General features: G+C 43.8%; 1 protein-coding gene across 4 annotated transcripts in view; it reads left to right on the top strand.

Annotated features, from left to right (window-relative positions):
• TAOK3 (TAO kinase 3) overlaps positions 1-15339 on the top strand; it is a 77908-nt gene that overhangs the window by 36567 nt on the left and 26002 nt on the right. For 2 of the 4 annotated variants that reach the window (XM_051805283.1, XM_051805284.1), the window contains exons 8-13: positions 1814-1927; positions 2797-2888; positions 4862-4955; positions 6344-6425; positions 11446-11613; positions 14428-14634. In XM_051805283.1, coding sequence (XP_051661243.1) covers positions 1814-1927; positions 2797-2888; positions 4862-4955; positions 6344-6425; positions 11446-11613; positions 14428-14634 — 757 coding nt within the window. Of the gene's footprint in view, positions 1-1813; positions 1928-2796; positions 2889-4861; positions 4956-6343; positions 6426-11445; positions 11614-14427; positions 14635-15339 lie in introns of those variants that run through there. The other 2 variants (XM_051805285.1, XM_051805286.1) reach the window with 2 other exon arrangements.

Below are 15339 nucleotides of genomic sequence, written 5' to 3'. Positions count from 1 at the left end.
CAGTGAGGGATTTTTAGAGACAGGAATTATTTGTTGCTTGTTAAAATAACTATTTGGGGCATATCTATACATGGTTAAATCATATTAAATTAAAAAAAAATAAATGCATTCCAATTTATGAAATGAAAATATTATTATTTTGGATGAGTCCTTTCCCCGTATTTGCGTGTAAAACAGCTGTTTTGAAGTATTTTACATGTTTTCGAAGTGCATTGAATTGTTATTTATGGTTAATGACTCCCTGTATGGACACTATTGAGAATGAGGGGGGTTTTTTGATAGCACTTCCTAGCATGGTGCAGTTTTGTGTTGTGAATTCAGCAGTTTCCCCCTGATGAATACCACCTACTCCATGTGGCCTTTCCAGCAGCATCCTTGTTCCATGTCAACACCAAAATGGTTACTTCTCTTTCCCATGGGGAAGTTCCTTTGCTGTTGCAGAGTTCTGGGAGCACCCATAAGGGATTTGCTGCTGGAAGGGCCATGTGGGTTGTTCCTATTGATCTTCCTAAGAAAACAGAGTGGAGATCTCATCAATCCATGGAAATATCTCCAAGGGGAGGTCAGAGGATGGTGTCAGCAACAGGACAAGAAGAAACTGCCACAAACTAAAACACAAGTTTCACCTCAACATGAGGAAAAACTTCTTTATGGAACAGCTTCCCAGGGAAGGCACGGACTGTCCCTCTCTGGAGACATTCCAAACCCATTTGGACACATTCTCGTGTCACCTGCTCCAGGTGGCCCTTCCTTCACAGGGGAACTTGGGCTGGGTGATTCCAGTGGTCCCCTCCAGCCTGAACTATCCTGTGCTTCTGAGACCTGCTTTTCATCCAAGGGGTATTCCACCTTTTAACTTCTGGGATGGGAAGGCAAATCTGCTCTCCCAGAAAAAAAACTTGTCAAGGGATTTCTGGGTTCGCGTGTGAAAAGGAGAGGCGAGAGAGCCAGTCCTGGCTGGGCGGGCAGCAGCGTTTGCTGCTGTGCACCACCCCTGTGGCCCTGGGGACAGTGAAGGCAACGCCGAGAGGGAGAAAGGGCCGAATTTTGGGAGCGGGGACCGAATTTTGGGGTCGGGGACCTGGCGCGGGGGGGACACCTGGTGGCGAGGGAGCGGCACTGCAGGCCCGGCCTCCCGCGCATCCCCGCGCCCGCCGCATCCCGGGTCACCCCGCGGAGGGCTCGGGAGGAGACGGTGTCGTTGTTTAATCGCAGGCACAGGGCTGGTGGATGTATTGCTGGTGTCTTGACGTGGCTGCTGAGTCGTCATATAGAATCACAGAATGGTTTGGGTTGGGTTGGGAGGGACCTTAAAACTCATCTTGTTCCAGCCCACACCTTCCACTGTCCCAGGTTGCTCCAAGCCCTGTCCAACCCAGCCTTGAACACTTCCAGTGATGGGGCGGCCACAACTGCTCTGGGCAACCTTTGCCAGGGCCTCACCACCCTCACAGTAAAGATTTTTTTTTCCTAATATCTAAGCTAAAGCTACTGGCTGTCAGTTTGAATCCATTCCCCTCGTCCTGTCACTCCAGGCCCTTGCAAATAGCCTCTGTCCATCTTTCTGGTAGCCTCCCTTCAGGTACTGGAAGGCTGCAATTAGGTCACCCCAAAGCCTTCTCTCTTCCAGGCTGAACAAATCCAATTCTCTCAACCTTTCCTCATAGGAGAGATGCTCCATCCCCTTGGTTGTTGTACAGGGAAGGTGGCAGTGGAGGTGACAGCAAAGGGGACAGCATGTGTTCTCTCTCTCTCTTGTACTTTTGAGGTGTTCGTTCTTGCACACATACTTTTCTCTTTTTTTCTTTTAAAGGGATATTAAAGCTGGAAATATTCTCCTAACAGAACCAGGTCAAGTGAAACTCGCTGATTTTGGGTCTGCATCTATAGTCTCCCCTGCCAACTCTTTTGTGGGAACGCCTTACTGGTGAGTAAAGCCTGTGGTCCTTCAGTCCTTTATAAAACTTACCTTCCATTTTCAGTATTTCACAGTAATATGTAGCATAAGAACTTTTATTAACCAAGAAGTTTTCCTAACATCCCTGCATCCAGGTCTTCAGGAAGTGTGTCTTTCCTCAGTGTTTTAGAGTTTTAGGCTGTGCAGCACTTGGAAATGCCACCAGTTAATGGCTCCACTGTTGCAATGCCATGGGCTTAAAAACAATTAACATTTGCCACAGGTAATGGAACTAAAACAGCCCCATGGAGAAAGGCAGTCCTGTTAATCTGGCCATGCAAACTGCAAGTCACACAGCCACTTAAATCCTGTTTTGAAGGAACTTGCTGAAGGGTCACTTGAGTTCCTTGGCATTCCTAACACAGTGGACCAGCACAGCTCCATGCTCCACTGATTTTGTGGCAGAGGCCCCAGGAATTGCTGGGAGGTCACTGTGGCCCTGAATGAGGCCATTTGGCAGGAAGCCTGTTTGTCTTGGACGAACACAATTTAAGAGGCTGGATTTTTGCAGGCTGGGCCTGCTTCTTCTTCTTCTTCCCCCAACTCATCCCTTTTTCTTGGACTACCTTATTTCCCCACTGTTCCAGATTTCCCTGTTCCATTCATAGATATGCCCACAGACTGCATAAATCTGCTGGAAAGTTCTCCTGGTGTGCCAATGGGAAGCTCACCAGCTCTGGTGAGAGTGCAGGGGATCCTTTTCCCCCCTTTAGGGCCCTCCCAGCCCTTGCTGTCTGCCTGCAGGTACAATGCCTTTGGGATTAGGGGGTCTCCCTCATTTTATGTGCTGGGAGTGACATCCATGTGCCCTAACCTGCCCTTTGCTCTGTGGTTGGCAGGATGGCACCAGAGGTGATCCTTGCTATGGACGAGGGACAGTACGACGGGAAGGTGGATGTCTGGTCCCTTGGAATCACGTGTATCGAGTTAGGTGAGTAAATACATGGCAGCTGAGATGACTAATTCCCTGTCTGCAATATATTAGGAAGTCCTGAAAAAAAGGAAGATTCTTATTCCTCATAAGAGTCCTTTTTTTTTTTTTTTTTTCCTCTTTAAAATGCCTGACTTGGAAAACACTGACAGTTGAGTTTAGGATTTAACTTGCTGGCAAGCCACTGATGTGCTGTGTTTCCATGTTAGTCTGGTGTGCTTGGTTATTCCCTTTACAACCAGAGGATTCTACTCTTGTATGAGAGGAAACCATCATTTGTCATCTGTATTTTCCAAGCTGGATTCCGAGAGAGTTGTTCCAGCTGTTATGTCAAGGGAACTGGTGTCCTAAGGATTGTGTGTCAGGAGGGGCTTAGGTTTAATTTTCAACTCTTCTTACATCCCTCCTCTCTGAAACAAAAATCTTCAGTCTCAGCTGAAAGTTTGGGCCATGAATCATTGTGGACAGGCTCTTTACATGAGAAGAGAAGGGTTTGCACTGCAAGGGCAAATGATACACAGCCTGGAGCAGATGTGGATGTGGTGGCAGGTGTACAGAGCAGATTTGGAGTGCATTTTGATTTTGAATATTGACCTTGCATGTGCTGAGTAGAGTACTCTCAGAAATAGCCTTGATATGGATTATACTTAACATAGTACATCAATAACTTATTGTGAGGGTGAGTTCACTGAAAATGGTATTGATAAGTGTTTAATCAGGAGAAAGACATGTGAGATAACAAAGAGGGGATGTTGTCTCCAGTATGGAGATGGTGATGATGTAGGTGACTGGTAACTGAGTGTTGTACTTCATGTGCCAGCACGCTGACACACTCTGTATTTTGATATAAAAAATGCCAAAATCAGAAGTTTTAGACTTCTCTTCTCCTGCATGGCCACTGGGTTTTGTTTGTGTGGAGTTCAGCAGTGTTACAACCTCTCAAGGAGTAAATCACAGCAGTAGGAGAGATACTGTGCAACCTTATGTGGACAAAACTCTCTTGGTACCTGAATTTCTGTGGAGCTTTTCACTCAGGAACCTCCAAACCATTTTACAGAGTTGATGGATTTCCTTTTTTTTAGTATTAAACTTCTTTTTAAACTTCAGACCTTGCCTTTGCATGATTCGCTGTCTAAACATGGGGTCAGGTAGAAGTGGGAGGAAATCTCTTGTTGAGCAGCACTTGGCTTAATTTCTTAATTCTTTATTTCTTCTTAATTACTTGTGTAGCTGAAAGCAAGTAGTGCTTAAAGAATTTAAGCAAATGTGGTGGTTTGCCTGCGTGTGCATGGCAAGGACAAGTGACTGCTGTGACCTGACATGAACTGAAAAATCTTGGCATCACTGGCTGGCATGACTGACCTTGGGTGGTGATGAAAACCAGCCTTTCCCAATTTCTGTGTGAGATCTCTCCTGAAAGGTCAGGGGCTGGTAGGCAGGTGCCCTCCCAGTGCAAGGACTAGGTAGGATTTTAGTTAGGGGGAGTTAAGGACACATCTGGCAAGTGAATTTGGTAAACTGTCCCACCTGCATGTGCTGCCTGTGACAAATGAGGCAGGCAGCCCCTCTTTCCCACGATTCAGATGCTTCAGCAGTGCAGCAAAGATCTGTAGGGATTGATACAGCATGTCCTGGCCCTGACCTGCTGTGCCTGAGCTCAGGTTTATTTAGTTGCAGCTGATTTTACCACAGAGAGTCAGGTATGAGATGTTGCAGTTAAGACAAAATTTACTGGAAGCTTTTCCTTATAATTTGTGTCCTGCCAGTTTTGGATTTCATCATTCCTCTCCCAGTGAACAGCAGCTTCTCTGGAGTGGGTGTCCTGATCTAACCTGGAATATTAAAATAATTAACCTAAAAGATGTGATGACAGCAATGAGCCATGGATTCAGCAGTGATACCCTGCTTGTACTTCCATATCTTTCTCCTCTCTTTCCAGGCTGCCTTATCACACCTTTCTCTTCTCTTTCTAGCTGAGAGGAAGCCTCCACTTTTCAACATGAATGCAATGAGTGCCTTATATCACATAGCCCAGAACGATTCCCCTACGTTACAATCAAATGAATGGTAAGAGAGCAATTAACAGATTATTTTTGTTGCTTATTTCCCTGAAAATGCTCTGTGATGCTCTGCACGGTTAAACTCTGACGAGGAAAGTGTTGGTTGCAGTGCAGTCATTTGCCTCTGTTCTCAAGTCATGCTCCTGTGTAGGCTGGCTCAGTTTTGCCCTTCTGTCACTTTGGCTGTGCTGCAGTCCAAGTGAGTGGAGGTGTTAATTATGGGGCTGTGGGTGCTGGAGGAATTAAAATATTCTCAGGCGCGTTAAATCGGCATCAGCGAAGTTTCCAGCTGCAGGAGATCCCCGACAGAAAAATTGTCGGTACCTTTGTGCAGCTGAAACGTGGAGAAAGGGAGGGGAGGGATGCACAGAACAGAGAGGAAATTGGATATTTTTTTTTCAGTGAGTGACTCCAAAAGCCATCAGAGCTCTGTGGCCAGTACATGCTCCCCACGCTCCAGGCGTGTTCCAGTCTGAGCTCTGACACAGGAATGCTTTTGTTATTCTGGGGGAGCAGAGGGGTTGCTCCATTTCCTGCTCCCTGTTCCCAAGAGTGGAGTGTTGCTGTGGAGTGGTGCCTGGCAAGAATCTGCAGAAGGCTTGAAACAAAACTCCTGGAGAAACGTGAAGATCCCCCGTTTCTCTGAGCAGCAGAACTATTGAATTGCCGATGGTTTTATCCCAACCACTCCAGTTTCCTTATTTCATCATCTCTCTTTCATCTGTTTTTCAAGATTTGAAGAACTTGGTCTCCTACCTGGACACTGATACCCATTTTCTGTGCAGAGTTTGCAAAGCAGAGTAAAGATAACTGTGAATAGAGCATAAAAATCAGTGTTTATGGTCCCCTGTTTGCTCTTTGGGGCTCTGAAGGCACAGGGAGTCAGTGAGGTGGCTTTTATGCAAGTTCAGTGGCACCTAAAATACCAGTTTTCTTCTTTCCACTTGTGATACAACCTCAAATAAAGCCTAAAATATTGCTGAACTAAGCATTGCATTGAGAGGCTTTAATGAGGCAGTGTTACAAGCTCCAGAGAGTAATAATGAGTGTGTTTCTGGACTTCCCAATAATTTCATTGTCATCTGTTTTTCAGTAGTTGAAGTAAAATTTTAAATACTGACTGGCACATGTAGTTCTTCCTTGGTTTTTGGTTTGTGGTTGGGGATAGTTGTGTGTCCACTTTTGTTTCAACAGTCCTTAATTGTGAAAGACCTGATGGGATCAACTCACTCAATTTGGAAAATTCAGTTAATTTCTCTGCCCTAGAACTTAAGAACAAATTAGTCAAGATTTTTCTTTTGCTTTGCACTTATAAGTTGGCATATATTGCACATCCTAAGCTTCTTTTTTTTCATTTAGAACTTTTTTTTTATTTTTTTTTTTTTTCATTTACAGGACAGACTCCTTTAGGGGATTTGTTGATTACTGCTTACAGAAAATACCTCAGGAAAGGCCATCATCAACAGATTTGTTACGGGTAATTTATCAAATCTTTTCCAGAAATGTGGGGGAAAAATCTGTTTGTCTACCAGGATAATTGTAAAGATGGTGAACAAATACTTGCCCTTACAAAAAAAAAAAAAAAAAAAAAAGGTTGATTTTTCTCTTATCTGAATCAATAGAGATTGAGACTTTTCTTTTAGGCTGTTTATTATTTCCTGACTTTGTCTGTTATGTCAGTTACTTCTCTTTGTAACCTGATGCTCAAGATTTGAACTAGTGGAGGAAAGCAGAGGTGGGCTGTGTGGTTAAACCAGTTCTGCTGTTGGGTGAGGAGTTACTTATGTTGGAGAACTTGCAATCCTCATGGGATAACAGTGTGAGTAACAGGGATTTTAGCTGAAGGAAAAACCTGTCAGCCCAAGAGGGGTAGAAGGATTTAATCTTGATTTTTATTTTTTAACTGATTTTTTATTTCCCAAGATGATGCTTTTAATGAAAGTATTACCAGGGAGAAACAGGTCCAGAGCTGGGTGAGTTAAATCTGTGCTGCAACAGTGAATTCCAGCCCGTAGTTTTCTGTGTAGGCAGCACTTGGGGGTGTGTTTGCTGCAGCTGGGATGAAGAAGGAATTTTCAGCAGCCTCTCTGCCATGCTGTGCCCTGAGCTGTGACCCTGCAGCACTGTGTGATCTCTGGAAAAGCAGAGAGAAATGAGGGAGGAAACTGGATGCAACTCTGGGGACAGAGGGAATGGGGGAAACTACACCTTGGTGAAGCTTAGTGAAAGCAAAGACCTTTCTGGAGCAGTTGCACAGTTTTTTGTAAAGTGATGCAGCTGTTAACTTGCTGATGCTCCTTTTATTTTTTTTTTCTCCTTACCTTCTCCAGTAAGGAAAAATGCTATTTCTCTGTTGTTTAACAGGCAGTACTTGCTACCAAGCCTTTATGGGGTTTCTGTGAGATTCGAGGCTTGTAATTTGTTACAGGCTGTTGCTTTTGGAGGTGATAGGAAATCTAAAAGGCCATTTAATTGCTGCTCAAAATTAGAGTTAGCCAGTCTTCATAAGATACATAGGAAGTAGCAGATCTTTTTGCAGAGCTGGCAGTGCTTTGAGATGATCAGAGGATTGAGGTCTTAAATAAAGATTTACAGATAAGGACTGGTTATTGAAAGGAGTGTGGGTATTGGAGATGGGAAGACACTGGATGACTTATGATTGTCTCCTGTCCAGAACAGGATTGGTCTCTGTGGAATGCTCTGAGCTGTCCTGTCTTGTGGGCTTTTTTCACAGACACAGATGAAGTTCAGAGACCTTTTTTTCTTCTGATAATACTAATGTGAGCATGATTAATTCTTTACCTGTCCATACCTTTTGGGTATTTATCTTTTAATGATCTTTCTGCCTGATCTCACAGAATATTCTGTGTTGGAAGGGACCCACAGGATCATCAACTCCAGCTCTTAAGTGAAGGGATCAAACCCACAACCTTGGTGTTATTAGCACCATGCTCTAACCAGCTGAGCTCATCTCAGGGTCACTGCAGCTCTTGGTTTTGCTCTGCTGTAAATCATCCATTTGGGTCTTTCTGATCCTCTTTTTGTTTATTTTTTTTGTTGTTGTTGTTTTCTTCTTTTCCTACATTCATGCATCACACTTGGCAGCTAAAAGCAGCACTGAGAGGATAGGCCAAGGTTAACTTCCTCCTCTAATCAAACCACCAAACTTGAAAGTTGTTTATTTCTCTTTAATAGTTTCTATACTGTACCCAGTTAATTAAACTTGTTTTGAAAATAACTGAATCATTTTGGAAAGGGCCTGTGCAGGTCCATAATTGCCAAGAGCCTGTGGGAGGGGGACTTGTGCTGGGAGTGATGCTTGCCAAGGTTTTGTCAGTGAATCATAAATCAGTTCCAGTTTAAGTCATTTGGTTTCAGTTTACCTGAGAAATTATAGGAACTGTTTATAACTCCAAGGGCTTTGTGTTTGGGAAATTCAGGAGCAGCCTTCCACTGGAAGGTAGGGAGGTGTGTGAAATCCTGTTCAGCCCCTTTTCCATAAGGCTTTTTCCTTTTCTTTTAAGTCTTGCCTTCCTTTAAAATTGATTAGTAGCCCTGCTATCCCTCTGGTTGCTGGTGCCAATTGCATGACATGCTGCTGTTCCACACCAGGTAAACAGGAGTCAGCTTTTCCCTAAATAGCTGAGCAGAGGCATTGCTGGCTCCACTGGGTGTGTTGCTTCATTCCCACAGTCGGTCCAATTGCTGCTCCGTGTCCACCTGACAGCCTTTCCATGCTGCTTTTTGTGCTAAGGCTTCCATCAGCTTGTGTTTTATGGCTCCTCCTGGTGCTCTTTCAGCTCAGTAAAATGCATTTTTCTGGGTGTTTCTGAGCCAGCTTTGTGCTCACTCCTGTCCTCTCTTTAAGCCCAGAACACAGAGTGTGTTTAACTCTCGTGCCTTCACTGCAGGCAGAGGCTGATGAAGGAGCTGTTTGTGCTCCCTTTGGCACCTGGTATATAGATATTTTTTTTTTTCCTTGTGCTGTGGCAAATAACCAGCATTTTGTTCTCTCATTCTGCTTGTAGCACGCTGACCAACTAATAGGTTTATGTTGTGGGTTTTTGGAATGATTCATTCCTGTGGATTGGCAGCCTTGCTGCTCTCTAGGAACAGGCTGAGTTCATTGAAGGATGTGATTTCGTGAGTACCTTAGGTTGGAGCCTGTACAAACAATTAGAGCTGAGATCTGAGTCTGAAATGATGGATATTCAGTATTTTACTTGGTTTTAGACTTCCACAGCAGTGCTTCCCTCCTGCAATAGCTCTCTCAAAAGCTTCTTAGTTTATAAGACTTGGAATATTTTTGTCTTTTGAGGGCTTTTCACTTGTGTGCCATAAACAGGAATAAAGACAATTTTCATGGCCGTATTTTCTTAAAGGAAACTGAGTTTTAAATGATGTGTTTGAAAATTAACTCAGTTTCCACTCATTATCCTAGATGAAAATAGTCAAATGACTGTAGTGACGTTAAAATGCAGTTGAAATTTAAAAAAAAAATCAAAACCAAAACGCAACCAAAAATGATCTTACTAATATTTTTCACTTTTAATATTAAAATCAATTATAAAATGTGTTTTAAAATCCTTTTCCCTCCCTATTTTTCTCAACTTGCCTGACATTCCCAGAAGATCTGAGCTCTGGCAGTCACTTTTCCAGTCAATGTGCTCCTTGCCCTTAGACTAACAGCTTCTTCCTTTTTAGCCTGGGGTTTGTTGGTTTGGGGGTTTTTCTTGCAATTTGTAGAAAGTACATAAATTAAGTCCTTTCAGCCATCTTTTCTTGGAGGTGCACAATACCCAGCAGAGGGGTGACTGCATCTTTTATATGTAATTTAGACAAATCAATCATAGAATCATAAAATATGCTGACTTGGAAGGGGCTCATCAGGATCATGAAGTCCAACTTTATTTAGACATTTTAATTTAGACAAAATCCATTTTAGTTTAGACACATAATGCAAGTAGGCAGTCACAATTGTATTCTCATTTTGCAAGAACCTTTTGGTTTGGTTTTCTCACCTGTGTGTCTGCCCTTTCCATGTGGTCACACTTTAATATCTGAGTGGACATACAAAACGGATTTAAGTTCAGGATCACTGTTCCAAATGCATTGCTGCTTTCTAAAAATGATTTACAATGAGATAAAAATGTGTCCCTTTTCTTTTTCTAGTCATAAATAAGCTGCAGATTGTTGCTGTTCACAGAGGAGTAAATGGTGGTTATCTGCGTTGAGGAGCAGAAATGATTCATTTTGTTTCTGTGCAAAATGATGTTTAGAACTTTTAGCTCTGATTCAAAAATAAACACCATCACTACAAGCAAAAAATGGATACTGAAATGACTGGCTGTCCCCATTAGCAAAACTCAAATGCACAACAGTTTGAATTCAATTAAAAACTAGAAATAAGCCCGTGGCATGATACTTCCCTTGTTTATTTACAAATCATTAAAAGATTATTAGCTCATCCTTTCATCTCTTTTGTTGAAGACTCCTGTTTTAAGGAGGATTGGGGTTTCATGTGCTGGTTACTCCAGCTCCAGATGGATGTTTTAGCTCTTGAGGCCCTGAGCCCACAGCAGAGCTGTGAGGCCAGGCAGGCAAATGTGACCCTCCTGAGGATTTCCTTGCAGGTGGGTCCAGCTGTTGAGGCTCTGACAAAAGCCCCTTGTGGCACTTGCAATGCACAGCAGAGAACAACTTTTTTCCCCTCAGTTTCTTTTTTTTATTGTAAGTTTTTCTACAAACTTGCAGAGGATGTTTGTGCCCTTAGGCCACCTCCATGGGTACATGCTAAGCAACAGACTGAGCTGTAGTGATACCATATAGAATATTGGCAAGTACACCCAGGCTGGCTGCTTTAGCCAAAGTTAAATGGGAAAGCTGGAGCCTTTCCTACTGTACTGACACTTGTACAGTTCAGGAGAACATATCTAATAAATCAGGGAAGAGCCTTTAATCATGTACTTAAATACCATTAAAGAATTTATTAGGTCTGCCCTTAAGACCTGTGCAGGAGTTGATAAAAACATGATTTTGTTTTAAGTCTGACTACCAAGTGCTTTAGGTATAAATAAACCTTGCAACCTTCCTGCTGGTTTCATGTGTGATTTGGAATAGATGGATGCAGGAGAAATCTTTGCAGGTAGTGTTGCAGAGTCAGGATTGATCCTTGTTTGTCCTTCGTGCATTTTGTCCATTCTGAAGCCCTCTGAGGTTTGAAGTGGCGCTGTCTTGTACCTGCTTCAAGTGAACCCCCCTCAGGAAGGGGGCAAACCAACTGTGTAGCCTGGAGAGCTCAGAAAACCTGACCCTGGTCCCAAGCTCAGGGTGTGTGGAGTCTCTCAGAAAGGGTGTTACCAATTATGGAATATTAACAGACCAATCACTGAATGGGAACTGTCACTTCAGGGGTCTCAAAAAGCCCCCGTGTCCCTGTTTTGATGTCAAACATTCCAGTGTCACGTCAGGTGCTTTTTTTATTTCCTTTGATTTAGCACGACTTTGTCCGCCGAGACCGACCCCCCCGGGTGCTCATAGACCTCATCCAAAGGACAAAGGATGCAGTGAGGGAGCTGGATAACCTGCAGTACCGGAAAATGAAGAAAATCCTCTTCCAGGAGACACGGAATGGCCCTCTGAACGAGTCTCAGGAGGAGGAGGAGGTACTTCTGTTTTGTCACCCCATTTGCACCGTTACGAGTAGTTTTAGGGCAAACAAGATGTTCCTCTCCTTAAGGTGGCAGAACGAGCACAGCCTAGGTGAGGAATGCTGTTGGAATATCATTTGGATCAGCAGAGAGGCAGGATAGGATACTGAGTGATAGTAGCCCTTAGTGAGTGCTAAAGCTGCCAATAAATGCACATCTAAAACTTTGGGTTTATTTCCAATGGTGGCCTTTCTTCTGGAAGCTTTAGGGAAGAAACTCACTCAGAGGGAAGTTCTTTGCAGGAGGTGGTTCCCAGACTGTGTGAAGGAGGGTCTTTGACTGCCCAAACTGTTCTTTCTCATCCGCACAGTCAAAACCACTCAGTGTTAATATTTTTTCAGTTACCATAATTTTACTGTAAAGCCTATCATAAGCTGAGAAACAAGTCACTGGATTAATAAGACTTATTTTTTAAAATTCTTTAATATTAAAGGAGAAAAAAGTTAAAGGTTAAAGACATAAGACTCATCTTCAGTTTAAATCTTGTAATAAACAACCCACTTAATCAGTGTATGATAATTGACCTTAACTGTGGAGAAAGAAACCAGTCATTTTTCAGTTGATGAGCTTAGATGGAAATTAATGTCACTTGGTGCAGGCACATTGGATAAATAAATCCATGACTGGTTCTCACTGAAAAACATTGACAGACAAATTGATGTCTGTATTGCTTTTGCTGCAGTGTAGTGAGGTAATAATACACAGAGAGGTGCCCAAGCTCAGCACATCTTCAGGGACTTGGTTTTGAGGTCAAATGTTCCTTTAAAGCTGAACTAGAGCTCTGGTTTAAGAAATGGGCACCTGGGTGTCAGGTAGGAGAGGTTCAGGAGTGGGGGGACCAGCACTTCATGCTCTCCTTCCCTGGGATGGAGATGCACAAAAGGAGCAAGAGCAGCATCTGCTGTGATTTAAACTACCAAGTGCTGCTCCTGTTTTGACCTTCCAGCTTCCAGACCTGGAGCTTAGCTGGGGAGTGGGGGATTGTCAGACTTCTGCACTTAAGCCTCCCAAGTGTCTCTCCCCATGCATGGCAAGATGTAAGGAGAATGACAGGGCAGGAAAGGTGCCAGGGAATGGGTTTCCCACTTGACTGTTCAGCAGTTCCAAGCTCAACAGGATACACGTGGCAGCAGTAGACTCAAAGATGTATCTCTTGTTCCCCCTGTCCCCACTCCTCAAACAACAGGGGAAAGAGCTATTGTACCTCCAGGAATTCACACTCTGCATGTGCACAGCATGCTCTGCACTGCATTTGACCCCTGAGCCTGTGTCCCACCAGAGGAGGTTGTATTTATTGCTCGTGTGTGTCACTAACTCAGCAGTGAAGGAGAACAGCACGTGCTTCAGTTGCTGCCTAACTGGTTACAGCACCTGCTCCGCTGTGGATGCCACAAGACACTTCCTTGCTCTGCCTTCTGAGGTGGAAGAGGAGCCTTACAAATCCTTAACACTCAGAACACTACTAATGCTTTCCTCAGAGCTCTCACAGGAAGGTTAAGGTCATTTGGAAAGTGTTGAAGCCAGGAAGCCAATGTTAAGGTTTCATTTGCAGTCTCATCTCTGTCCTTCGTGCATAGACACTCATTAATTACACAGCCATTGCCTCATCTCATTATGTTATTTCTCCTGCAACTTTATATAAGCATCCTGAAAATATTTTCATTCTCATGTTCTCTGTAAACCAGTATTATTTTGGATTTTAAGTGCTCTCATGCAGGCTCTGAATGATCTGCTGATTGCTTAAAAAATGATCTCACAATCAAAGACAAATCTGTCAAGTCTCAGTTTTATCTTTCTGTCAGTCTCCCAACAAAATGAGTTCCCTGTTAATTGATTTGTACTGTAATTCTCCCCAAGCTCCCTTTGGAGGCCAGCACAAAACTGGGTGCAGCAGCAGGCTGTTCATTTTAGTGAGTCAGGGCTGTTTAAGACCAGGAGCTGAAGGATGTTCAGAGCTCTGTCCTCACTGTGAACTCCTTGCAAGCCTCTTCAATGCCACTAGTTAATTACAAAGGACTCCATGAATTCACTAAATCAGTCCAGACTAAGCACATACTCTGGGATTATTCTACTCCTCTGAGTATGGAACAAGAGAAAAGGCTGCTAACTTCTGAAATTTCTGTAGAATCCAAAATACCTCCTGCATGAGGAATATTTATTTATTTATATCTTAGGTTTTAACCCCTGAAATAATGCAGGCTTTTCTGAGTCAGCTCCTAAAATTCTTCATTCACCTTCATCTTGGCTGAAAACACAAGGTTTCAAGGGGTTTTTAGCTTGATAAAACATAATTGCTGACTGCTTGGGACGTGGAGGTTAAAACCTCTACACCTGTTAAGCACCATGTAGAATTTATCAAATAAGAAACCAGTGGGTTCATTGTCTTACACTTTTTCTGATTCAGGAAATGTGTTGGAGCATTGTTTTAATTCGAACTTAGATTTTTTCCTTTTAATTATGAGACTCCTTCCACCAGTCATCCAGTATGCCTGGATGTCTCCTATCAAGCCAAGAGCCATGCCCAGACTTACTGATACTTGAAAAAAACGGACTTGAAGCCTGATGCAGTAAGATCACAGGGGAAAAGGCAAAAGCTGCCTGCCCCATATAGATTATTCCACAACCCAAGCAGCCCCGAGAAGTGTAGTTGGCAAAATAATGACCTTGAAGTCTGCAGAGTCACCTCTAAAACAGACCTTGGGCATTGCAGGCTCGTGCTGGGCAGGTGATCTCCTGCAGTATCTGTAACTGATGCCCCTTGTTTTATAGGACAGTGAGCATGGATCAAACCTGAGTAGGAAGATGGACAGTCTGGGCAGCAACCATTCCATCCCCAGCATGTCTGTGAGCACGGGCAGCCAGAGCAGCAGTGTGAGCAGCATGCAGGAGGTCCTGGATGAGAGCAGCCCTGAGCTGGTCATGATGCATAGTGACGAGAGCACCCTTAATTCCAGTTCCTCCGTTGTTCACAAGAAGGTATGTTCCTGGTGCTCTCCATGGCTTCCTGCAGTCCCCGTTGGCTCGCCCGGTCCCTGTGCTCTGGTCTTGTGCTGAGCCATCTGCTGAGAGCAGGAGCTGGTGCTGGGCTTGCCACAGTCAAGTTCTGTGGGTTGTTTTTTGGTTTTTTTTTTCTATAAAAGCATTTAAATAACCTCTGAGAATAGAAAGAGGCTGCTCATGAAAGAGCTGTGAGTGCCTAGGCAGGGTTCACCCAGACTTGCTGCATGTGCCTCCTCGCCCGGCCCCGCATGTGCACTTCTCCATCTCTGCTTGTCTCAGTCCTTGTCTCCTCGGGAATGACTGTTCTGTGCCCTGTGCTGTGCTGACAAGTGGTCACAGCAGCTCAGCTAACCCTTTACCAGTCACAGTGTGTGATTAAAATCCGCTTGCACTTGGATTTCCCTCATGAGAAGTGGAAGGTTGCAGAACTTTGGACCCTCCCCACGAGGTACGTTTGGAGTCAAGTTCCACTCGATGCTTTTCTGCTCTTCTGCTGCATGCTGTGATCTGCTGCCTTTCCTTTTCTTGGTGCTAGGTACCAAGCTGTAAGTCAGCATCTAATCTCAACTATTTGGTTGACTAAAATAGTTTTGGCTTGGCCTTAGCAGTGTCAATTGCTAGTGGGCAGCAAAATGTAGGTTGGTTGTGGGATTGCATTTGCAAGGAACTTCAAAGTGTACG

The sequence above is a fragment of the Manacus candei genome, unplaced genomic scaffold, assembly GCF_025592945.1.
Source record: "Manacus candei isolate 608988 ecotype Guabito, Panama unplaced genomic scaffold, ASM2559294v1 h1tg000064l, whole genome shotgun sequence".
Taxonomy (NCBI): domain Eukaryota; kingdom Metazoa; phylum Chordata; class Aves; order Passeriformes; family Pipridae; genus Manacus; species Manacus candei.
Note: the sequence above shows the minus strand (reverse complement) of the source record. Positions and strands in the feature narration are given on the sequence as shown.